The sequence below is a fragment of the Chiloscyllium plagiosum genome, unplaced genomic scaffold, assembly GCF_037043375.1.
Source record: "Chiloscyllium plagiosum isolate Xiang-an unplaced genomic scaffold, Cpla_swu_hap1 HiC_scaffold_9, whole genome shotgun sequence".
Taxonomy (NCBI): Eukaryota; Metazoa; Chordata; class Chondrichthyes; order Orectolobiformes; family Hemiscylliidae; genus Chiloscyllium; species Chiloscyllium plagiosum.
Window position 1 is genome coordinate 31,041,068 of NW_028270147.1, and position 24,707 is coordinate 31,065,774.

The following is a 24,707-nucleotide window of genomic DNA, read 5'->3' on the forward strand; positions in this document are numbered from 1 at the left end:
GAAAGCTAGTGCTTCCAAATAGACCTATTACCCTGAACGTGGTATTGTGATTTTTTATCTTTTAACTTAACCAGTCCAACACCAACTCCTCCACCACATTCTCGGACAAGCTAACCAGAGACACGTCAGTGAGTTCTTGGAAGCCTGGTTTTCAACCAAAAAGGCCACCTATAAACACAAAGATAGACTTAGAGTACAAATCGCTGCAGAGAAAACCCGGAAGTGACAGTCACCCCAACAGACCAAACCACATAAAAACCAAGTAGGAGAAACAACAGTACTCCACGGAAGTGCTGATAATGTTCCCCAGCAGAGTAACGAAACATCTGCACGAAAATAAGCAGGTCGGCGAACTAACCTACCATATCAGCTATTTTAAGGGGCTCGGTATGGAGTGGTCCTGTTCCCAACTCACAGCCAGAAAGTCCAGGTTCAAATGCTATAATCTGGTATAGTGTGATTTTTAAACACTCTCGACATGGTAGCAGTGGATGGATACAAACGAGTTGATTAAAAACATTTTTAGAAATACTGATTTGCTGCCAATATTGAGTAGCAAATAACTAGAGACGAGTCGCTGATTGGCTGTTACCGGGAGCTGAGCGATGATTGGCCGTCATCGGGAGCTCGGCGCCGATTGGTAGGTACCAGGAGCACGGCGATGATTGGATGGGAACAACATTTGGTGCTGATTGGCTAGTAGCGGGTGCCCGGCGTTGATTGGGTACATTTGGTTTCCTGCCATTGATTGGCTAGTACAGGGAGCCTGGTGTTGATTGGGTTTTGATGGTTGGAAAAAGGCGGAACGAAATGTCAGTTTTTGTTAACAAACGAAGACGGGAGGGCGTTGAGGGAAGAGGCGACGCTCGGTAATGACAGACATTGTGTTCTGTGATAACGCGTGAAATATTTTTAATAGCTTAAAACATTGATTCTCCGCGATCCTTGAAGTTTTCTAAAATTATGAAAAATAATAATATATAATTTCCGGTTGTCGTAACTTGTGGCAACTTAACTTGCTTGAACAATGGCCTGACTGACAGGACGATCGCCCAATTCGCTCGACGCACCGTGTGTTTTGTGACGTAAACTGCGTGTGACTATCCAATCAGCGGCGCGGTTGACGAAGGCTGCGCGTGGGGGGGGGGCGGACTGGGGGCGGTGGGCCAGGGTTCGGTTGACGAGCAAGATCGGCAGCCGTCGATGCTTCTGAGCGGTGACTTCAGGCCTGAACGCTGACTCCGGCCCGGCCTGTCGGGCTGGGATTCAGCCTCCCGTTCGATTTCGGATCGTGAGCAGAGAGGTGCCGAGAAGCCAGGTGACGTACTGTGAAACAATAGGGAGAAGTGGGCCGTTCCCACCCACTCAACCCCCCCCCCCCCCTCCCAAGGCCCCACAGGCCGCCATCTCCGCCCCCCCCCCCCCCCCCCCAAATCCCACAGCGACCACAAAGGGACCGATTTAAAGAGTAGACCGTACAGAGCCGGCTCTGTGACCATGGTCAGGCTCGGCTTCTCCAAGCTGCCGGCGTGTACAGATAGTGGGATCAATTACAGTCCGAGATCGAGTGGTGTTGAAAACGGGTGGTGGGGCAATTGGGAAGGGGGAGAGGGCAGCCCGAAGACAAAGGGAGAATGCTGATTTATCTCCCCCACCCCACCCCCAGCCCATTTGAGTTTAAAGCCACGGGCTCCCCTCACTGTGGTGCACTGCCTCCCATTGCGGAGACAGCCAGCACCCTTTGTTGACACCGTCTGGTATTGCTGTCCTCTCTGAAAACGAAACTTGCTTCTCGCGGGTTGTACCTGCGACGTTTATGAAAGCTGTTGTTGTTCAGTTGGTTTCATTTTTTTCGCTCAGCACCGATGATGCAAACTTTAATAGTCTATTCGACCTTTTTGACAGTTCGCTGAATGTATTTTGACTTCGATCTTTATATTGCTTAAGATTTTTGAGCAGTGCGCGTAATCTATTATAATTTCATCAGATCATCTGTTTTTCTACTGTTTTATTTATGGTTCTCGCCTTCGAAACGATCAGTAATCCAGTCAGATCTATTTCTACAGTTATTCCTTATTTTATAGTCTTGGAATTCCTCTCCCTGGCACGATGGCTCAGTGGTTAGCACTGCTGCCTCGCAGCACCAGGGATCGATTCCACCCTCAAGCAACTGTCTGTGTGGAATTTGCACATTCTCCCCGTGTCTATGTGGGTTTCCTCCGGGTGCTGCGGATTCTTCCCACAATCCTAACTTATGAGTTTAGATGAGTCGATCATGCTAAATTACCCATAGTGTTCATGGATGTGTAGGTTAGGGGTAAATGTAGTGTAATAGGTTCAGGAAATAGGTCTGGTTGAGTTATTCGTTGGTCGGTCAGTTTGGACTTGTTGGGCTGAAGGGCCTGTTTCCACATTGCATCTCTGTGGCTCTTAGAATGAGTCAATATATTTTGTTGTTGGTGTTCCATCAGTTTTATAAATCCCATAGAAATGGACTATCCAAGTCATTGGTTGACGCTGTTAACTTTAGCTTGAACTATCTCATGTCACTATGTTACAAGTGCTTATTAATGCATTTTATTACTTAATAGGGTCACAGAGCTGGCTGCACAATATCATTTTGTGTAAATGTTTGCTTTGTAGGTGAGTGACGTCGGCTACCATGGCGTCAGATTCTGGAGTGACCAATCCCAGCTGTCGGATAATGACTTTTTATCCTACGATGGAAGAGTTCAAAAATTTCAGTCGGTACATTGCATATATAGAGTCACAAGGAGCCCACCGTGCTGGGCTTGCAAAGGTAAACTGATAGTCATCCGGCAAGGAATAAACCTTTGGTCCAACCAGTCCATAATCCCAAATTAAACTAGTCCCACCTACCTGGACGTGGCCCATATCCCTCCAAATATTTCTTATTAATATATTATCTAAATGTCTTTTAAACATTGTAACTGTATTCACATCCACCACTTTCTCTAGAAGTTTATTCCACACACAAACCACTCTATATAAAATAAATGCCCCACATGTCTTTTTAAAATCTTTCTCCTGTCACCTTAAAAATATACCGTCTTGTCTTGAAATCCCCAACCCTAGGGAAAAGACATACATCATTCACCTGATCCATACCCCTCATTATTTTATAAACCTCTATAAGGTCAGCCTCAGCCTCTGACGATCCAGGGAAAAATTTCCCAACCTATTCAGTCTCGCCTTATAACTCAAACCCTCCACTCTTGGCGATATCCTGGTAAATCGCCTCTGAACCCTCTCCAATTTAATAATATCCTTCCTATAACAGAAGGACTAAATTTGGACACAGTACTCTAAAAGAGGCTTCACCAATGTCCTGTACAGCCTCAACATAACATCCTAACTCCTGTACTCAAAGCTCTGAGCAATGAAGCCAAGCATGCTAAACACCCTCTTAACCAGCTTATCTATATGTGATGCAAACTTCAAAGAATTAATTACCTGAACTCCTAGGGGGTCTCTGTTCTACAGCAACACCCGAGGCCCTGCTTTTAATTGTATAAGTCTTGCCTTTGCATGTTTTACCAAAAATGCAATACCTCGCATTTATCCAAATAAAATTCCATCTGCCATTCTTCAGCCCATTGACTCAATTGATCGAGATCTCTTTGTTACCTTAGATAACCTTCACTGTCCACTATGCCACAAATCTTAGTGTCATCAGCAAAGTCAGTAACCATGCTTTCTATATTCTCATCTAAATCATTTATATAAATGACAAACAAAAGTGGATGCACCACCAATCCCTGTGGAACACCACTGGTCATAGGCCTCTGTAGTTAATATATATTTAATATTAATAACTACAGCTTCTATGGTTTCCAGGTTTATCCTTACATCCCTTAAGAATATTTGATATAACATACAACACTATTTACCATTCATGACATTACTCAGTCCTTTGAAATTGGAAATTCAGTACATCACCCCAAGTTGTGAAGTTTATCATTGTCACACTGTGGGAGCAGCTTAATTATTGCTGATTGCAGGTGTTGTATCTTCTGTACACCTGCATAAGGCCCTAAGAATGTAGGGTACACTGTAATGCCTTTTTGTTATATTAGGGGAATTGGAAACGTTTCTAATTTGCTGAAAGCAACAACAAAAAAAGGAACCAGTATTGTCCAAAACTGAAACTGATGTCTCCTTTTGTCCAAATACTTGCACTTTTATTTTCGATCAGATTGTCCTGACAGCTGAGAATGAAAATTCATTCACAATTTTTGAGGGTAGTCCAATTGTTCTACCAATGTGCTGATTAGGTGCACCCAACATGATCGAGTGGGCATGAAGTAACCTGTCAGAAAGAGAATGTAAGAATCAGAGGAAATAAAGGACAAAGTAAGTAGATAGTTGGGGGACAAGACCAGACATAGTTTCAGATTTTTGTAGTACAGATGTACTAATAATACTGATGGGATCAGCCCATATATTGAACTGAAGCTTCGATGGTGGACATCCGTTTCAAATCTAAATCTATTCAAAAATATAGGTGATCAAATGAAGGAGGAATGAATTTTAAAAATCCTCATCAACACTAAAAGAAGTCTCCATTTTGTACTGTGAATGAAATTATGCAATCGCATATGTTCAGTTAACATGACCTGACACGGTCAAAGACTGTGATGTTGGAAAAGCACAATCAATCAGGCAGCATCCGAGGAGCAAGAGTGTTGACATTTCATTCCAGATGAAGAGCTTAGGCTTGAAACGTGGATTCTCCTGTTCCTCAGATGCTGCCTGACTGGCTCTGCTTGTCCAGCACCACACTCTTTGACTGACCTCCAGCATCTGCAGTCCTCACTTTCTCCCATTTAACCTGAAACAGTGAAGTCCAAGTACTAATCTGAATATGGCTTTATTGAATGATGGAGTCCAATGGTTAATTCTTGCTCAGATTTAATGAATATCACCATTATGGCTGATTGTGATCTGGTAGTGCATGACACAAAATATCTGAGTTGCAACATAGTTACAACTTCCCATCCCTAACAAGTAGATTTTTAAGTGATATGATTCATTTGGGTGCAAGTAATGCAACACAATTAGCTTCAAATTTCAGTAGTTTCTGATGTAATTTCATGTACCATTTCTAAAAACAGTCAAAAAGGTTAAATGATCGTCACTAAAGCAGCTAGCTTGTGATGAACTCTTGGTTTGTTTTTCAAATGTCATATCTTTTATCTTCCATTTGTTCTCTGTAAGTTTCTTTTGAGATGATTACTCATACTGACGATTGACCAGAAACTCGACTGGAGCAGCCACAATTAATCTCGTGGTTACAAGTCACTCACATGTTTGATATTCTGTGCTGAGTGATTGGCCTCTTGGTTTCTCTAATCCAGAACAACATCAGCAAAGCACAATTCAGAGTATGATGGAATACTCTCAACTTGTCTGGGTGAATACAGCCTTAGCTATTTCTGAAGAAACTTGACATCATCTGGAGCAATATTGCCCTCATGATGAGCATGTCTATGACTTTAAACCTCTACTCCCTCCGCCATTGATGCATCACAGCTCATACTTTTTCCAAGACGCACTGCTAAAAGTTCTTTAAAAACTTCCTCCCTGTATTATAGCAGCAACACTATCCTCAAAGATTGTGAATGAATTTTCATTCTCAGCTGTCAGGAAAAGCTGACTGAAAGCCACAGGAGATGTGATATGTTGTAACCTACATCTTAAAAGCCATATCATGCAAAACAAAATGTTTTCTCTTCTGTTTCAGCCATGCATTTAGAAATACAGGTCTTTGAGGTGCAACTATATTCATTTAAATATTATCCTCAACAGGTTGTTCCACCTAAAGAATGGAAGCCTTGTAAGAGTTATGATGAAATTGATGATCTGGTGATTCCAGCCCCAATTCAACAGGTGGTGACAGGCCAGTCAGGCCTCTTCACACAATACAACATCCAGAAGAAGCCTACCACTGTACGCGAGTTCCGAAAAATTGCTAACAGTGATAAGTAAGAAACTTTTTTTTTGTGTTGCTGCTTCTCATAATGGATTGTTAGTAAAATTAGTTTAACCAAACTTCTCAGTATGGATAAGAAGCCAACAAGATTTTTTGGAATTTTACAATATGTGTTTTTGAGGTTTCTGTAGTTCTCGTTCAGATAAATCATATACTTGTGCCCTAATATATTCAATTATGTTTCTAATTTGGAGTTGTGGCTGTGAGTAGGACATCAAAGATGTTGTTTGTTTAATATTTGAGTGCTCTAACATTTCAGTAACAAATGTGAAAACACCCGCTAGTTATAGAGGCTGTCCCTGAGTTGCAAATGGGAGTTCTGGAGTCACTTTGCAAATCGAAATGTTCTGACCTGTGTACAAAATTCAGGACATGTAAAACAGCTATTCTAGAGTACAGGAAAAGTACTTTAAAATAAAACCTCTATTTGGGATCAGATTCATAACTCCCTGTCGTCATTTTCCTAGGTGGCAAGATAGTAAGTCTGGATATTGATTAAGTAAAATTTACAACACAAACTGACCATTTGGCCATCTGGTCATGGTGCATCTCACAACCTTCCTTCCACTTTGTTTCATCTAATCCTGGAAAACCCTTTTTTCCTTCTTTCCCGTGTGTTTAACTTAATTTCCCCTTTTATAAAGATATCTGTAGCATTGCCTAAATTGCACCATGCGATGGCAAGTTCTACATTCTTACCCCTGAATAAAATGTCTGTCTTGTAATTTTTATTGTGTTCATTAGTGACTAGCTTGCACGTATTGCCTCTGATTTTGGATTCACGTAGCAAGTGCCAGGATCTTCTGCATGTTGACGAAATCAAATCCCCTAAATGTGAATTATGTACCTTCCCCTTTCGAGGGAACAGTCAAGAGTGCATGCACGATCATTTCGTACACTCACTGTCACTTTTGATATCTGGTATTATTGTTGTGAATCTGTTTGTTCATTCATCCAATCCTCTATAAGCATAGAATCCCTACAGTATAGATGAAGGCCAATCAGCCATTTGAGTCTGCACAGACCCTCCAAGGAGCATCCCAAACCAGACCTACCCACCCCATCTGCGTAATCCTGCATATACCATGGCTAATCTACCCAACCTGCACATCCCTGGGTATTACATGGCAATTTCGCATGGCCAATCCACCCAGCCTCTACATCTTTGGACTATGGGAGTAAACCAGAGCACCTGGCGCAAACCCCCAGAGACATGGAGAGAATGTGCAATCTCAACACAGACAATGACCCAAATTGAATTGAACCCAGATCTCTAGAGTTGTGAGGCAGCAGTGATAACTGCTGAATTGCTATGCTGCTACAATTTTTTTGATGGGGAGACCAGAATTTACCTAGCAAGTAAACGATATTCTGGAATGTGGCCGAGCTATGCTTCTATACGATGGGAACACACACTCCCTGCTTTTGAAATAAACATGAAATGCTGGAGAGCCATACCAGGCTATCAATGTTGACTTTGTTTCTCTCCACATATACTGATAGACCTGCTGATTTTCTCCACAATTCTGTGTTTCTGATTCCTAGTATCTGCAATATTTTGCTATTATTTCTTGTTTTGAATTCTGTTCCTCTGGATGTAAACTCTAGTGATTTGTTTGCATTGTCTTTAATTTGTATTGGTACTTTTAATTTGTGAATGAATACTCCCAAGATCCTCAATTTTCCACTGTCCCATTGAGACTGTTACTTTCCTCCAGAATATGTGGCTGCCTGAATTCTCCTACCTAAATACCTGGTCGGCACGGTGGCACAGTGATTAGCACTGCTGCCTCACAGCACCAGAGACCCGGGTTCAATTCCCACCTCAGGCGACTGACTGTGTGGAGTTTGCACATTCTGCGTGGGTTTCCTCCGGGTACTCCGGTTTCCTCCCACAGTCCAAAGATGAGCAGGTCAGGTGAATTGGCCATGCTAAATTGCCCTTAGTGTTAGGTGAAGAGGTAAATGTAGGGGAATGGGTCTGGATGGGTTGCGCTTCGGCGGGTCAGTGTGGACTTGTTGGGCCGAAGGGCCTGTTTCCACACTGTAATCTAATCTAATCTAATCTAATCTAAAATGCACCACTTCACATTTATCTGTTAAAATTGCTCTAATTTTCACTTGTTATTTTCAATTTTTTTAACACATTAAATGCATGGAATTTGCTGCTGTCTCCAAATTTTGATAATGTTTCCAATTTCATTTCTGTAAATAGCAAACAGCAGTAGTCATGGAATCCCTACAGCATGGAATCAGGTCATTTGGCCAGTTGAGACCACACTGATCCTCCAAAGAATATCCCACTGAGACCCATTCCCCTACCCTATTACTTTATATTTCCCCTGACTAATGCACCTAACCTACACACCCCTGAACACTATGGGCAACGTAGCATGGCCAAGTCACCTAACCTGCACATCTTTGGACTGTGGGAGGAAACTGGAGCACCTGGAAGAAATCCACACAGACACGGAGAATGTGCATACTCCTCACAGGCAGTCGCACAAAGCTGGGATTGAACCCGGGTCCCTGGTGCTGTGAGGCAGCAGTGCTAACCACTGAGCCACCATGCCATGCAGTAGCGCTAGTAACAGTTTTCAATATCACTCCCTAATTCTGTGGAAGAGTCTTACTCAAGATTTACTCATTTGAGAACTAAAGTGAAGTCCAACTAGAATTTTAATCTATTAAAATGTATATCTTTTTTCCAGATACTGCACCCCTCGCTATTCAGATTTTGATGATCTGGAGCGCAAGTATTGGAAAAATCTCACATTTAATGCACCAATCTATGGTGCAGATGTCAACGGTACATTGTACGATGAGGTAAGACTTAAATAAGTCTTTAATTGTTTTTTATTGCTGTCATTCCCAGATACATTTGATAAAGTGGTTACACTTCTGTTTGGTGTTTTTTCTTTGAAAATGATTTCAAATTGAAGGATTCTGAACATTACATAGTCCACTGTGTATTTTTAATGTTACCAAAACTGATGAGAACTCTGTCTCTGAAGTTAGGCTTGGTGAATGAGAATGAGTGGTGTTAACTTACTTTCAATGTGTTGGAATCATCAGATCATGCAAAACAGAAGGAGGCCATTTGATCCATTATGCTTGTGCTTGCATTCTAAACAATGTAACAATGAGTCTTTCTCCCTTGTCCTTTCCATTTGGCCTCCAAATATTTTCTGTTTAAAATGCAATTTCTTTTCCTTTTTGGGAGTTCAATTTGAATTTGCTGCCACCACCCTTTTCAGACAGCAAGTTATTATGATCTGGACTGCAGCAATTAATAAATTATTTTCAGCTCCGAACCAGGGTTTTTGACCAGTTACTTTAAATGGATGTTCTCTGGTTGCTGATCATTCTGCCACTGAAAACGGAGCTAGTAAGAAGGAATTACAACATCTCTGAATTTGAACCAGGATCTATTAAATCTCCACTCTACAAGCTCTTTCTAAGAAGAAAAATTCTGATCTATTCTCCAGACAATTGAAATCCTTCATTCTTGGTACCATTATATCTAGGTGAAACCATTAACTCATGTCTCATTACAGCCATTTTTTCCCCACACAGGTTGGCAGAAGCATATGTTTTCATGACTAATTAAATCAGCATTAATATTTTGGAATATTCCTAAACTTATAAAAAAAATTTCAAGGTCTTTTAAAATTATTTTAAAATATCTTGATGTTATTCTTCAGCTTTCTCTACACAGTGCTCTTATTTCCTCCTCTTCTCTTGCTTGTTGAGTTTTTATGCTGTCTCTAGAGAGAATCAATGCTGTGGGTGCTATCTTAGTGTAATTCAGTGTGAATACGTAGTCCATTAGAATAAAGCTCTGAAAATGCCTTACTTTTCTCTCTTGAATCAAATGCTTTTGTTTGAGATGATGGGTAGAATATCTGCTTAATTTTCTTTAGCATAACATCCTGTGACTTACAGTATGTCCGCACCAAAGTGAGAAATGCTTGTCTTCTACTTTGTAATCTCCAGTTGATATCAGCTGCATGCAGATTGAAGAATATTGGGAGTAATGTAGAGTTTTTGTAAATATCAATACTACTTTGTGACAAAAGGTTACCATGTAAGCATCGTTTTTCTTCTCTCATGGTGAACCTTATTTTTCAAGATGTTGCATGATTGTTGGAAGTAGAGGAAAAGGTGGAGTGCGATATTCTCCTTTTTATATAGATAGTCAAGATTGGATTTGTCTCTGTGTTCTCAGTTTCCATAGAAGATATGTAAAAAGCTTAAATATTGTGTTTTCCAAATGCTATATTATTTTAAGCCAAATATTTTGTTTACAGATACAATTTCCTGTTTGTTTAGGGTGTGACTGAATGGAACATTGGGCATTTGAACACCATCTTGGATGTGGTAGAAAAAGAGAGTGGTATCACAATTGAAGGTGTCAATACACCGTACCTTTATTTTGGAATGTGGAAAACCACGTTTGCTTGGCACACAGAGGACATGGACCTCTACAGCATTAACTACCTGCACTTTGGCGAACCCAAGTCTTGGTAACAGGCTCAGTTTTATCTTGCACTCTACATATTTGTTTTTGAATACTGTAGCTTGAATTTTAAACGTGTTACAATGAAATAGTTTAAGCATTTTAATGATCTACACACTCAAATGATTAGTTGACAGTTCCTTTATTGTTGTAACATGAAACTAACAAGAAGGTAGTTGAACTAGATGGGTCTTGATTTTGTTTTTGTGCAGTAACTGCCATTTTGCTATAACACTAGGTTAAATTTAAATATGAAACTCCGAGTAAAAGTGAGCAGGGTAGTTTGGGGAAAGAGAGAAATTAAAGGACTTCAATGTTTAGCCTCTGCATGGCTTGTTTCTTACTGGTTAATGTTTGTACCTGTGTGGAAAAGATTATACGGTACTATTAAGACTCGCAATTATATAGAAGTAAAAATCATCAGGTTGTCACTGTTAGTAACTATAGTCACTGTTGACAAACAACTGTCAGTTTGTGGACCGCAATAAGCTGGCTAGTCAGTAAGTGATTTTTGATAGCGAGTTAAGGGATGGATTTTGGTTGGGTCATTGAAAACCAGTCCTTGGTCTGGAAATTGTGAAATGGGATTGTAATGACATGCCTCCTTTTGTCCAGCTGCATGTCATGGGCAATTTGGATAAAATACTGGCATTTAGCTTATCTTTTGATTTTCAACAGCTTTGGACAAGGATTGCCCATACAAACCATATGTACATTTAAATTTCTCACAACAGTCAAGATGGTTGAAATTTTGTTTCAAAGCTGTAATGTGTATATCAGAGCTCTGAGTAAAGAGAAGTGTGCAGTAATATTTACTGGAAATTGTTGTGACAGTGTACCTGTAATCATCCATGGATAGCTTTTTAAAGGCAGTTTGCTAAAACAGGGTAGGCCCCATGATTGCCCATGCTCCAGTTTCTACTGGAAAAGCTGCATAGTTTGCTAAATGTTAAATTTAAGAGAAGGATGTAGTTTGAATTTGAATGTAAGTTGGCTGTAATTTGAGTATGTAGTTTATGTCAGGTATGTGTGTACTATTAACATGGGCTCTGATTCAGCAACAAAATATCCATCAGGAACTATTGGCAATCACAGCCCTGCTTTCTTCAGGTCCATTTGTATTGCTCCACATCCTGTTCAGATCATGCTGGCTTCTCTTTTAGAGTCATACAGCACGAAACAGACTCTTCGGTTCAACTCTTCCAAGTTTCCCAAACAAAGTTAGTCCCATTTGTCTGTGTTTGGCTGTATCCCTCAAAACTTTTCCTATTCATGATCTGTCCAAAAGTCTATTAAATGCTGTAGCTGTACCTGCATCTACCAATTCCTCTGGCAGTTCATTCCACAAAACCACCCTCTATGTGGAAAAGGTTGCCCCCTTAGTCTCTGTTAAATCTTTCTCCTCTCACCGTAAAAATATGACATCTAGTCTTGAATTCCCCTACCTTAAGGAAAAGACCTTTTTGCTATTTATCTTATCTGTGCCCCTCATATTAGGTCACCCCTCAAACTCCTTGGCTACAATATAAAAAAATCTCATTTTCTGGATCAGTGGTGCTGGAAGAGCACAGCAATTCAGGCAGCATCCGACGAGCAGCAAAAATCTCAGCCTATCCTTATCTCCAACCTTATAACTCAAACCCTCCAGTCCCAGTAATGTTCTTGTAAATCTTTTCTGCACCTTCTCTAATTTGATAATATCTTTCCGATTATCTAATAGCAGGTCCAGCCCACAATATTATCCAGCCCATCTCAACCATTAGTAGTCCAAGGAGGCAGGTCCTGAATTCAGCCCAGCCTGACCAATGATCAAGCTCTGTAGCATTGGCACCAGTGTGATCCAGACAGGCTGTCCAGCCAACCCACCCCTCAAGGAGTCGGTGCGCTGTGGCAACATACACTTCTGTTTAATATGTGTATTTTACCCTGACTATAGTTAACTATTCTAATTTATCATGTCGCTAACCAGGCATCTCCCATTCTCATTGCTTGTCATATGTGCATGTTGGAAGGATTTACAAGTTGATACATGACCTGTTTGACCATGTTATGCATACTCCTTTGTTGGCTGACTGGTGTGGCTTGGGCTTCTGAAATGGGGGTGCTACCTCTATGCCACAGGCCCTCTTGAGGATGGTTTATCTCACTGCATTTGCATCACCTTGTGTTGAGGCTATGAACTTCTTAAACTAAAATCAAAGAATGGTTAGAGGGGACTCAGAAGTGAAATTCAAGTAAGTTGTGAAAAGAACTGATTTTGGCAGAATATTCAAGATTTATTTATTCTGGCCAGAGGACAGTGCACTGGGATGGTTGGGATTGAAGGAAATTAATGGGTTTGGCATTGGTTCTGTTGTGGCTAGCACTGACTTATTTGCAGGCAAGGAGATTGACAGATGTTCTTAAAATCATGAGGTCTAGGCAAATCAAATAGAGAGAAAAACTGGCTCAAGGCAGAAATTTAATGGACAGAAATTTAAAACGATTAGCAAAATAACCAAAAGCAACATAAGGCAAAATCTTTTTTTTAGTTTAGCAAGTGAAGAGAGAGGATCCAGAATGCATGTGGTAGAGGCAGTTTCAGTCATAGGTCTCCAACAGGGAATTGAACGTGCATCTGAATAGAGAATTTGCAGGACCACAGGAAAGTATGTGGAAATGGGTCCTGCTTAACTTTTCTTTCAGAGCTGGCATGGAGTTGACTAGCTGGCTGTCCTGCTTTTGCTTTAATCAGGTTGGCTCAGTGGTTAGCACTGCTGCCTCTCAGCACCATGGACCCAGGTTCGATTCCACGTTTGGGCAACTGTGTGTGCAGTTTGCCCATTCTCCCCGCCTCTGGGTGCTTTGGTTTCCTCCCACAGTCCAAACATGTGTAGGTCAGGTGGATTAGTGCTGGAAATACAAGGTTACAGGGATAGGGTAGGAGATGTGTCTGGGTTGGATGCTGTTTGGAGTATCCGTGTGTACTCGATGGGCTGAATTGCCTGCTTCTATGCTGTAGGAATTCTATTCTATTCCGTGACTCTAAAATTTAATGAAACAAATCACTTGTATCGGTTAAACAAATTTGGGTTCCTAGTTTAAAATACACTACAGTCGGTTCTGCTATAATGTGTGTTTCTTCAACTTGAATTGGCTTGAACACGATTAAAGAATTTAGACCAGACTGTTATTTGTAGAATACAAACTTTTCTTACCCGTGCTGGCTATAATGCAGTTCTAGCCCCATTAGGTTAAAATGGCGCTGCCATTGTGCGATTTTCTTATAACGTGAGATTGCACGAGACTGGAACTATCACATTATATCAGGACCGACTGTTTTGTTGTTTTATTGCTCCTCTGCTTGAAATCAACATAATTTTAATACAGTTGTACTATAGCTTTTTCCTTGAAATGTCAGAACCAAAGAAAACATTTTCTTCAATTCTTTAGTGACTATATTTAGGTATGGAGATCTACAATGTTTTGAACTTAAAACTCCAGTCATTCATAGAATTATGCAGCTGCTTATGTGTCTCTCAAAATAGCATATTCAAGTAAGGAATGTGCAGTTTACGTAGTAAATAATTATATCTATCTTTACTCTCATAGGTACACTGTTCCACCAGAGCATGGAAAGCGATTGGAACGTCTCGCTAAAGGTAAAGACTTGTATTGCAATCTATTTGATCTTTGTTTGAATTTCTTGCTTTCTGTTTCATGTAATTCCTACATTTTGATAAACTGTAAGGAGTTTGCTGCATGGTAGAAATATTACACACGTTTGATTTTTCTCTTTAAAGCAAATGAGAGTTCAATCCTTGCTGGTCACTGGCGCATCACTCTGGAATGTCAATGAGTGTCAGTTGTAAATAACTGACAAATAATCCTGAGATGTAGTTGAGCTCTGTGACCTTTAGGTCCAGATTGCAGAGGTCTTTCCATCATATATGTCAGTCAAACAATTACTAAAACATTACAGTTTTGACTTGACTTCAGAATTCTTCCCTTTGTGAAAGACAAGGTTTTAAAGTGGAACTGCGTTTTAAAACAAAAAGTCTGTCTAGCTAATGGGTGTACAATATTGAATTTTCTTTAAAGAAAGCTCTTGCTCTCCTAACTCCCACCCGTCTTAAGGGGACAAAGTATTTTTCAATACATCGAATCCTGTTGCTTGCAGCTCTTGTTTTGCTGACTGACTGACTGACTGTTCCTGGTGACATGCTTTGCAATTGTTCCCGTTTGAGTTGCTGCTTTCTACTGACCTGGAGTTTGATGTTGGCTGCCCAATCTACCAAGTCTGGTTTAATTAACTGCTCTGATCTTGATGAAAAGGAGTCTGACTTTCTTGTTTACAGTTCTGTTTTGGGAGTGAAGAAAATTGAAAATACATAAGTTACTTTCAACTCTAATATAGTGTAGTGCTTTTAATCACATTTTCTGATTGTACATGAAGTAAACTTTGGCAGATTCTACAAACTTAATAGCTGTATATTGCAAGGCTTCCCCACGTGGGGATGCAAGTTGAAGTTTGAGATTGTGAGCTCCGAAAAAGCAGTGGAAAACTGACCCTTTCAGCAACAGACAAAGGAGCGAAGCAACTCATGTTTAAAGGAGGAACTCCTTGCCATTTCCTTCCATTCTATTTCAATGGCTTGTTAGTTACCCATTTGAGTGAAGTGATGTCCTATGTGATAACGGATACCCTCCTTGAATATATCATTGTCATTGTCATTGTCATTGTCAGTCATAAAACCTCATCTAAGGGCCTAATCCACCACTTGGCACCAGGTGATGCCCAGTATACCTCTGATTATCCTGAAAGGGGAAACCATCTCAAAAATGTAAACAATGAATGAAGTTAGCCATCTCATGCTACTACTTTGCAGTAAATCCATGTGTGGTTTTCTCATTAATAGGGTACTGCTCTCAAGACAAAATGACATTTACCCTACCAAACCCATCCAATTAGTAATGAGTTCAAGTGCCAGAGTGATGCACGGTGTGTAGGCCATAAGAACAGTTTGTGCTGTTGACCATTTGCAGCTTGCAGCTTATGTCTCCGTTCAGCCAGCCCATATTTGCAAGCCTTAGAAAATTATATCTGCCATTAGGTACTCTGCTATTGAAATTCATATGAAATTATCTGGACTGAGATACACATGTGAAATCATTTTAAGATTATCAGCTGGGATCACTATTTGATGCATTTGCACATGCTAGAAGCTAAAAACTTTAAGCTTATAGGTGGCTAATTCTCCAGGACCAGATCAAGTGTACCCCCAGGATGTCTGGGAATTTAGGGAAGAGATAGCGGGTCCCGGCAGAGATACTTGTATCATCCGTAGCCATGGGTGAGGTGCCAGAGGATTTGAGGGTGACAAATGTCATTTAAGAAAGGGTGTAAAGAGAAGTGTCGGAACTATTGATAGGTGAATCTAATAACAGTGGTGGGTAAGTTGTTGGAGAGGATTTTGATAGAGGATTTATGTGCATTTAGAGAGTTAAGAACTGGTTATGGATAGTCACCATGGCTTTGAGTGTGAGAAGGCATGTCTGTCAAACCTGATTGGGCCTTTTTTTGAATATGTAACCAAAAAGATTGAGGGCAGAGCAGTAAATATCTGCGTGGACTTTAGTAAAGCTGGTCACAATGTTCTACATGGTTGACTGATTAGTAAAATTAGATCACATTGGTTTCAGGGACAGTTTGTCAATTGGATATGAAACTAGTTTGATAGTAGGAGACATGCAGTGGTGGTGAAGGGACTTGTTTTGGACTGGAGTCTGTAAACAGCAATGCTCTACAAGGTTCGGTGCTGAGTCCACTTTTTTGTTTGTCATTTATATCAATAATTTAGGAAACATTTGTAAGTAAAAGAGGTTATCTAAGATTACAAAGGGATCCTGATAATTAGGCCAGTAGGCTGAAGAGTGACAGATGGAGGTTAATTTGGATAAATGCGAGGTATTGCAATTTGGTAAATCAAACAAGGGCTGGATTTGTACACTTTTAATGGTAGAGCCTTGGATAGTGTTATTGAACAAATAGACCTCTGGGTTCAAGTGCACAGTTCTTTGAAAGTTACACCACAGGTATTTAGTACGCTTGTCTTCATTGCTCAGACCATTTGAGTATAGGAATTGGTTGAGGTTATACAGGATGTTGATGAGGTTACTTTTGGAGTATTGTGGACAGTTTTGGTCACCTGCTATAGGAAGGATATATTGAAGAGGGTTTAGGAATTATCAGGATATTGCCAGGAATGGTGGGTTTGAGTTATAAACATTGGCTGGGATGTTTTTCACTGGAGCATGGAAGGTTGAAGGGTGAGCTTAAACAGCTTTATAAAATCATGAGGGGCATGGATAAGGTGAATAGCAAAGGTCTTTTCCCTAGGCTAGGGGAGTTCAAAGCTAGGGGTCATATTTTTAAAAGGAAAAAGATTTAAAAGGGACTTGAGGGGGCAGCCTTTTCGTATACAGGTTGATTGGCATGTCTAACAAACTAACAGGGGACTTGATGGATGCTGTTACAGCTGCAACATTTAAAAGACATTGGACAGGTACTTGAATAGGAACAGTTGAGAGGGATATACGCTAAACATGGGCAAATGGGACTAATTTAACGTGGAAACTTGGTCGGCATGAATGACTTGGACTGGAAGAGTCTTTCCATGCTACATGTAGGACCCTGTTTTACACAGACAAAAGGAATTTGGAGACGCGTTGTGCGTATCTTATTCAAAACAGGGATCATGGAGACAGCATTTCTAGGGCTACACCCTGACCAATCGGAATCTCTCTGCCAGGGCTGAGAATTGGTTGTCAATGAAATGTTCTTGATGTATCTTCTGGCTAAAGATGTTCTCACCAATCTGCCTCCTCTTCTCAGGCTGTTTTAAAATGGTGTTTATTTTTCAAAGACTGTTTCTTGCATTCCAGCTCTTGAGTGAAATACAAGAAGCTTCTCCTTATGGACACTTTGCAGAGTGGAAAACAAGTCTAAGAGCCATTATTTAAAAAAACAAAATGATTCTGACATGATGATTTCCCCCACACCATCTTTAAGAGTATTAGAGTTCAAAATTCATGAAAAGCGATTTTGAAACTGTTATCAGAAAATATTTCTTTTTAAGGTATAAGTATTGGAATGATTTAACAGGCACACCATAAGAATTGATTGGGGTGTTCAGGGTACAGCTGGAATGGTTAAAAATTGAGTGATAAGTTCCATGAGCCAAATGGCTTTTCCTTTGAATTTTAAACTTGAATTTTGTACTTTGTTATAAATAGGCTTTTTCCCAGGTAGCGCTCAAAGCTGTGAAGCATTTCTGCGGCATAAGATGACCTTAATATCCCCTTCTATTCTCAAGAAATATGGAATCCCATTTGATAGGGTATGTATGTCATACTACAGTAATAGTTTTAAATTCTAAATTATTTTGGTATGGTTGCTTTTATTGAAATGGCAGGGTGGAGGATAATGTGTCTGTGCTGCTGTTGTATTCCATTTTATGCTGACTTTATTTCAGCTACTTTGTATTGGAACTTGTTGATCAAAATAAACTAGTGAAGTAAGATTATAACCAAACCAAGTAGGATGGCTATAGTTTATTTGCACTCAGTCTGCAGTTTTATTGATTCCTTTAACCATTACAAAGTTTGAGTGTAGCATGCAGCTGCATCAGGTGCAACAACATTTTCAAAGAAAATGACATGTTTCTGGAGAGGCTGGGTACTTGAGTTGTAAGGCTGTAATTTAACTAGTAGAAACAACAGCAGCATTCAACAGTTTTTAAGTTGAAATGAAAATAGTGTAAAACAGTTGGATTGTGAAAGTTGGTTGCAAGTTAACTTTTGTTCCAACAATATTCATCTGAAAATTTTCTTCTCTCAGCCAGTATCCAAATCTATACTCTATGAATAAGGAAATAATTGTTTTTAGAATCATTTGCTATATATTTGAACAAAGAGTTAAAATTGAGGAAGAACTGTTTATTGTGCACTTAATGCTCTGATGTCTAGATGATCTTAGCTAGCTAAAAATTGGAAAATAATCTCCATACAGAGTTGTTGAAGTAGTTTTTTTTTCTCCTTTTTAATTCTTTAAAGCATTTTTTGCCTGAAGTGTTTATTGGTTACTTGTGTTTTATATACCTTCCTTATCAATGGAGTGGTAAAATGTTTGAGGATCTCTACTATCCATTTGTAGAATATATTGGAATTAATGCTTATGCTTCTATTAAATTCAGCTTTACATGAAATTTATTTGGCCATTTGGTGTGTGTGCATTGCTGGCTGATCTGTATTGCAGAACCACTCTATTCCATCTGGAGTAGGTGTACACACAGTGCTGAATGACTAGTTAGGGGATGATAGGTGCAAATTTGACCCAGCTTAGATGTTCAATGTATGGGAGAAGATTTGTAGCTCGAGTGCTCGTTGTTGTGGTTCTGTTCACTGAGTTGGGAATTTGTGTTGCAGGCGTTTTGTCCCCTGTCTAGGTGACATCCTCAGTGCTTGGGAGCCTCCTGAGAAGCGCTTCTGTGATGTTTCCTCCGGCATTTATAGTGATTTGTACCTGCCGCTTCCGGTTGTCAGTTCCAGCTGTCCGCTGCAGTGGTCGGTATATTGGGTCCAGGTCGATGTGCTTATTGATTGAATCTGTGGATGAGTGCCATGCCTCTAGGAATTCCCTGGCTGTTCTCTGTTTGGCTTGTCCTATAATAGTAGTGTTGTCCCAGTCGAATTCATGTTGCTTGTCATCTGCGTGTGTGGCTGCTGAGGATAGCTGGTCATGTCGTTTCGTGGCTCGTTGGTGTTCATGGATGCGGACCATTAGCTGTCTTCCTTTTTGTCCTATGTAGTGTTCTGTGCAGTCCTTGCATGGGATTTTGTACACTACATTGGTTTTGCTCATGCTGGGTATCGGGTCCTTTGTCCTGGTGAGTTGTTGTCTGAGAGTGGCTGTTGGTTTGTGTGCTGTTATGAGTCCTAGTGGTCGCAATAGTCTGGCTGTCGGTTCAGAAATGTTCTTGATGTATGGTAGTGTGGCTAGTCCTTTGGATTGTGGCATGTCCTCATTCCGTTGTCATTCCCTTAGGCATCTGTTGATGAAATTTGCGGGGGTATCAGTTTTTGGTGAATACATTGTATAGGTATTCTTCTTCCTCTTTTTGCAGTTCTAGTGTACTGCAGTGTGTTGTGGCTCTTTTGAACAGTATCTTGATGCAACTTCTTTTGTGTGTGTTAGGGTGGTTGCTTTCGTAGACAGGGGACAAAACGTCTGCGACACAAATTCCCAGCTCGGCGAACAGAACCACAACGAGCACCCGAGCTACAAATCTTCTCCCAAACTTTGAACACCTACGGGCGAAAGATGCTAAGACAAGCCAGGAAATGGGAATCCTGTGCCAACCGCCTAAGCGCCACATATGAACAACTCCAGTTCCTGCACGAATGCCGAAAGAATCGAATCCTTCCACCACGTGTCAGATACAGACCACCAGTCAACAACCCACAAGCCAGGGACCCAGCCAGACAGAATGGATTCAGGATGATCCAAGTAATGATCACAGACGCACACCACAGACGACACAAATACAGACAAGAAATTGCGCGCCAAAAATCGTTAATTTCAAAAACCACCAATCGGGAATGGACCCGGACCATAGAACAGGACCATGCACCGCTAAAAAACGGCACTAAAAGAAAAAATGACCAAACGAACACACAACAGAGAGGACACCACAACACACTCCTGGATTAGAAACCTCTCCCACAGACAGCTCACAGACATGGAAGGAACAATACTGGCCAAGGGACTCAACTACAACCACAGGGACGCCAAGACAGCAGACTTCCTAACAGCACTAGAATGCACACTCAGAAACAATGGACTGACAGAAGAGACACAACAAACAGTGAGACAAAGTATCGTACCCCTGATAACAAGGAAAAGACAAACACATAACCTCAACACCAAGGAGAGGGAAGCACTAAAAGCACTAAGAAACGATAAGAACATAATCATACTACCAGCAGACAAAGGCAGAATGACGGTCATCCTGGACAAAGCAGAGTACATCCAAAAAGCACAACAACTACTTGCAGATACCAAAACCTACAAAAGAGGGAGTTTGACCCCACCCCACAGCTCACCAATAGGATAAACAACACACTGAGTCACCTACAAAAAAAAGACAGATAACCAAGTCTGACCTACCAAGTCTGAAACCTGAAAGCAACAACACCCCCAGATTCTATGGACTATCTAAAGTGCACAAACCAAACATCCCACTCAGACCCATAGTATCACTACAGGGACACCATCACACAAACTGGCTAAAGAACTACAGCAGAAACTGAAACACCTGATCAGCGGATCCAGACACTCTATACAGTCAACACAGGAATTCTTGGACATCATCAGAAATATACACATAGACAAGGAAGTAACTATGGTCTCATTCGATGTAACGGCACTGTTCACCTCTATCGACAAAACCCGAGCCAGAGAAACAATAGCCAACCTGCTGGACAGACAGAACTGACAACAAGATGGGGAACCTATCAGCAAAGACTGCACACTCAAACTACTGGATCTGTGCCTCACAACACACTTCACATTCAACAACCAAATATATGAACAAATCAACAGCACACCCATGGACTCACCTATCTCTGGACTCCTAGCAGAAGCGGTAATGCAAAGGTTAGAACAAACAGTCTTACCGCAAATTCAACCCAAACTCTGTGTCAGATATCAGATACCTTTGTAACCATTAAAAACACAGAAATAGAGAACACACCTCGGATCATCAACGCCACACTCACAGGAATCCGATTCACTAGAGAGGAAGAAAAGGACAACCAACTCCCATTCCTAGATGTGATGGTACAGAAAACACCGAACGGAGCATTCACCACAAAGGTATACAGGAAAGCCACACAGACCAAGTCCTAAACTACGAAAGCAATCACCCCAACACACACAAAAGAAGTTGCATCAAGACACTGTTCAAAAGGGCCACAACACACTGCAGTACACCAGAACTGCAAAAAGAGGAAGAAGAACACCTATACAATGTATTCACCAAAAACTGATACCCCCGCAAATTTCATCAACAGATGCCTAAAGGAATGACAACGGAATGAGGACATGCCACAATAGGACTAGCCACTTTACCATACATCAAGAACATTTCTGAACCGACAGCCAGACTATTGCGACCACTAGGACTCATAACAGCACACAAACCAACAGCCACTCTCAGACAACAACTCACCAGGACGAAGGACCCGATACCCAGCATGAGCAAAACCAATGTAGTGTACAAAATCCCATGCAAGGACTGCACAAACACTACATAGGACAAACAGGAAGACTGCTAACAGTCTGCATCCATGAACACCGATTAGCCACGAAACGACATGACCAGCTATCCTTGGTAGCCACACATGCAGATGACAAGCAACATGAGTTCGACTGGGACAATACTACTATTATAGTATAAGCCAAACCGAGAACAGTCAGGGAATTCCAGAGGCATGGCACTCATCCACAGATTCAATCAATAAGCACATCGACCTGGACCCAATATACCGGCCACTGCAGCAGACAGCTGGAACTGACAACCGGAAGCGGCAGGTACAAATCACTATAAATGCCAGAGGGAACATCACCGAAGCGCTTCACAGGAGGCTCCCAAGCACCCAGGATGTCACCTAGACAAGGGACGAAACGTCTGCAACACAAATTCTCAGCTCGGCGAACAGAACCACAACAACCAGTTTAGATGTACCTAAATTATACTGCTCAGATGTCATTGCATCTTTTGGGCGAGATTTTTATTCCCTGGTAGGAAAGCAAAAACTGAAGAGCTCCTAATTCTGTGAATTTGACCTTTTTGAAAATACGCACCCATCCTCCCTTCTTTCATTAGTGAGTGGGGAATTGTAGGGTTATTGTAAGTTTGGTGTGGCTACTTGAGACCAGCTGAGTATGTGCTGGGTGTGAGGCAAGTTGGGCAGGAAATCTTTGAGTCTCCAGCAATGTGTCCAGAAATAAAAGAATATCCCATCCAATCCAAACATATTGCTCAACAATCTGTACCCAGGGAGATAGTGAGGAAAGAGATCAACCTGAGACTGGTACAGTTGAGAACAGAAGCGAGTCAAACAGTCAGGGCAGGCAGGGACAAGGTAGGACTAATAAATTAAACTTCATTTATTTCAATGCAAGGGGCCTAACAGGGAAGGCAGATGAACTCAGGGCATGGTTAGGAACATAGGACTGGGATATCATATCAATTACAGAAACATGGCTCAGGGATGGGCAGGACTGGCAGCTTGATGTTCCAGGATACGAATGTTACAGGAAAGACAGAAAGGGAGGCAAAAGAGGAGGGGGAGTGGCCTTTTTGATAAGGGATAGCATTACAGTTGTACTTGGGGAGGATATTCCTGGAAATACATCCAGGCAGGTTATCTGGGTGGAACTGAGAAATAAGAAAGGCATTGTATTATAAACCACCTAATAGAGGGAAATTGAGAAACTTTCAAGGAAATCTCAGCGAGACATTAACATCTCTACATTTAAAAGTCCTAAAAGACACTGGCACTGGCCCACACCTTTTCTTTTAGCAAGTCTAAAGTGCATACTCTGCATTCTGAGCAGAGTATCCTGTAAGGGTACCTATCTTTCACTTCTTAGAGACAGCTGTAAATTTTAAATGGTTCATCATTTCTGTCAAATATTTATAAGCAAAGCCCTGCTTGGCTCCACTCCTGCCCCATGAAAATTGGAAGTGCTATTTTTGTAGGTAGAACTTGTGATTTTAGTCCACTTCGAACATTTTCTTAACTGTAGAGACTCCTCTTCATGATGGAAATTTGGATTTTGAAGTAGAAAAGAGTTTGTACAATATACTGCTCTTCTGAATATGGCTAGAGTCTTGAACAGGAATGTTCCTTTAAGCAAAGCAACTTTCAAAACAAAAACACATCAGCCCAAACACTGTTGCAATTTAGCAGTACTGTAAAATGCCAGTTGAGAAGCTGGTGTTCAGTCTATGCTCTGCTTGTAATGGTTACTCTGTTGGCAGAAATTTGGTGTATTAATGTTGCCAAATCATTGCAAGTGTTTATAGTTCAGTAGTAAGAAGAAAACTAGACTGAGATTTTCCTCAGCAGTTAATTCTCAACCTTGTCCATTTCTGTCTAATTAATTATATAATGTTTTTGTATGTTTTACTTAATTAATTGAACTAGCTCTTCATTTATTCATAGATAACTCAAGAGGCAGGCGAATTTATGATCACATTCCCATATGGCTATCATGCTGGCTTTAACCATGGTTTTAACTGTGCTGAATCAACAAACTTTGCCACATTAAGATGGATAGAGTATGGGAAACATGCTGTTCTGGTATGTTTACTCTTTGGTATTTATTACTGAATTCTGAAAATAACAGGTTTCCTGATAATCATTTGACTTAAAGTTATCCAGGTGGTAAAGATCAGTATTCCGTGAGATTATTAGGACTATTGACTTTTTCAAACTGGAGTCCTGTGACCAGTGGAGTGCCACGAGGATCGGTGCTGGGTACTCTACTACTTTGTCATTTACATAAATGATTTGGATGCGAGCATAAGAGGTATGCTTAGTAAGTTTGCAGATGACACCAAAATTGGAGGTGTGGTGGGCAGCGAAGAATGTTATCTCAGATTACAACGGGATCTTGATCAGATGGGCCATTGGGCTGAGAAGTGGCAGATGGGGGTTAATTCAGATAAATGCGAGGTGCTGCATTTTGGGAAAGCAAATCTTAGCAGGACGTATACACTTAATGGTAAGGTCCTAGGGAGTGTTGTTGAACAAAGATACCTTGGAGTGCAGGTTCATAGCTCCTTGAAAGTAGAGTCGCAGTTAGATAGGGTAGAGAAGAAGATGTTTGGTAGGCTTTCCTTTATTGGTCAGGAGTTGGGAGGTCATGTTGCAGCTGTACAGGTAATTGGTTAGGCCACTGTTGGAATATTGCATGCAATTCTGGTCTTCTTCCTATTGGAAAGATGTTGTGAAAGGGTTCAGAAAAGATTGACAAGGATGTTGCCAGGGTTGGAGGATTTGAGCTGTAGGAAGAGCCTGAGCAGGCAGGTGCTGTTTTCCCTGGAGTATCGGAGGCTGAGGAGT

General features: G+C 40.9%; 1 protein-coding gene across 2 annotated transcripts in view; it reads left to right on the forward strand.

Annotated features, from left to right (window-relative positions):
* The first annotated feature begins 851 nt into the window (after window positions 1–851).
* Window positions 852–24,707, forward strand: part of kdm4aa (lysine (K)-specific demethylase 4A, genome duplicate a) — a 69,256-nt gene continuing 45,400 nt past the window's right edge. The window contains exons 1-8 of one of the 2 annotated variants that reach the window (XM_043698958.2): window positions 852–869; window positions 2,644–2,800; window positions 5,830–6,005; window positions 8,725–8,839; window positions 10,346–10,539; window positions 14,124–14,173; window positions 17,808–17,911; window positions 23,805–23,942. In XM_043698958.2, coding sequence (XP_043554893.1) covers window positions 2,663–2,800; window positions 5,830–6,005; window positions 8,725–8,839; window positions 10,346–10,539; window positions 14,124–14,173; window positions 17,808–17,911; window positions 23,805–23,942 — 915 coding nt within the window. In that variant the 5' untranslated portion in view covers window positions 852–869; window positions 2,644–2,662. Of the gene's footprint in view, window positions 870–1,175; window positions 1,319–2,643; window positions 2,801–5,829; window positions 6,006–8,724; window positions 8,840–10,345; window positions 10,540–14,123; window positions 14,174–17,807; window positions 17,912–23,804; window positions 23,943–24,707 lie in introns of those variants that run through there. The other variant, XM_087990521.1, reaches the window with a different exon arrangement.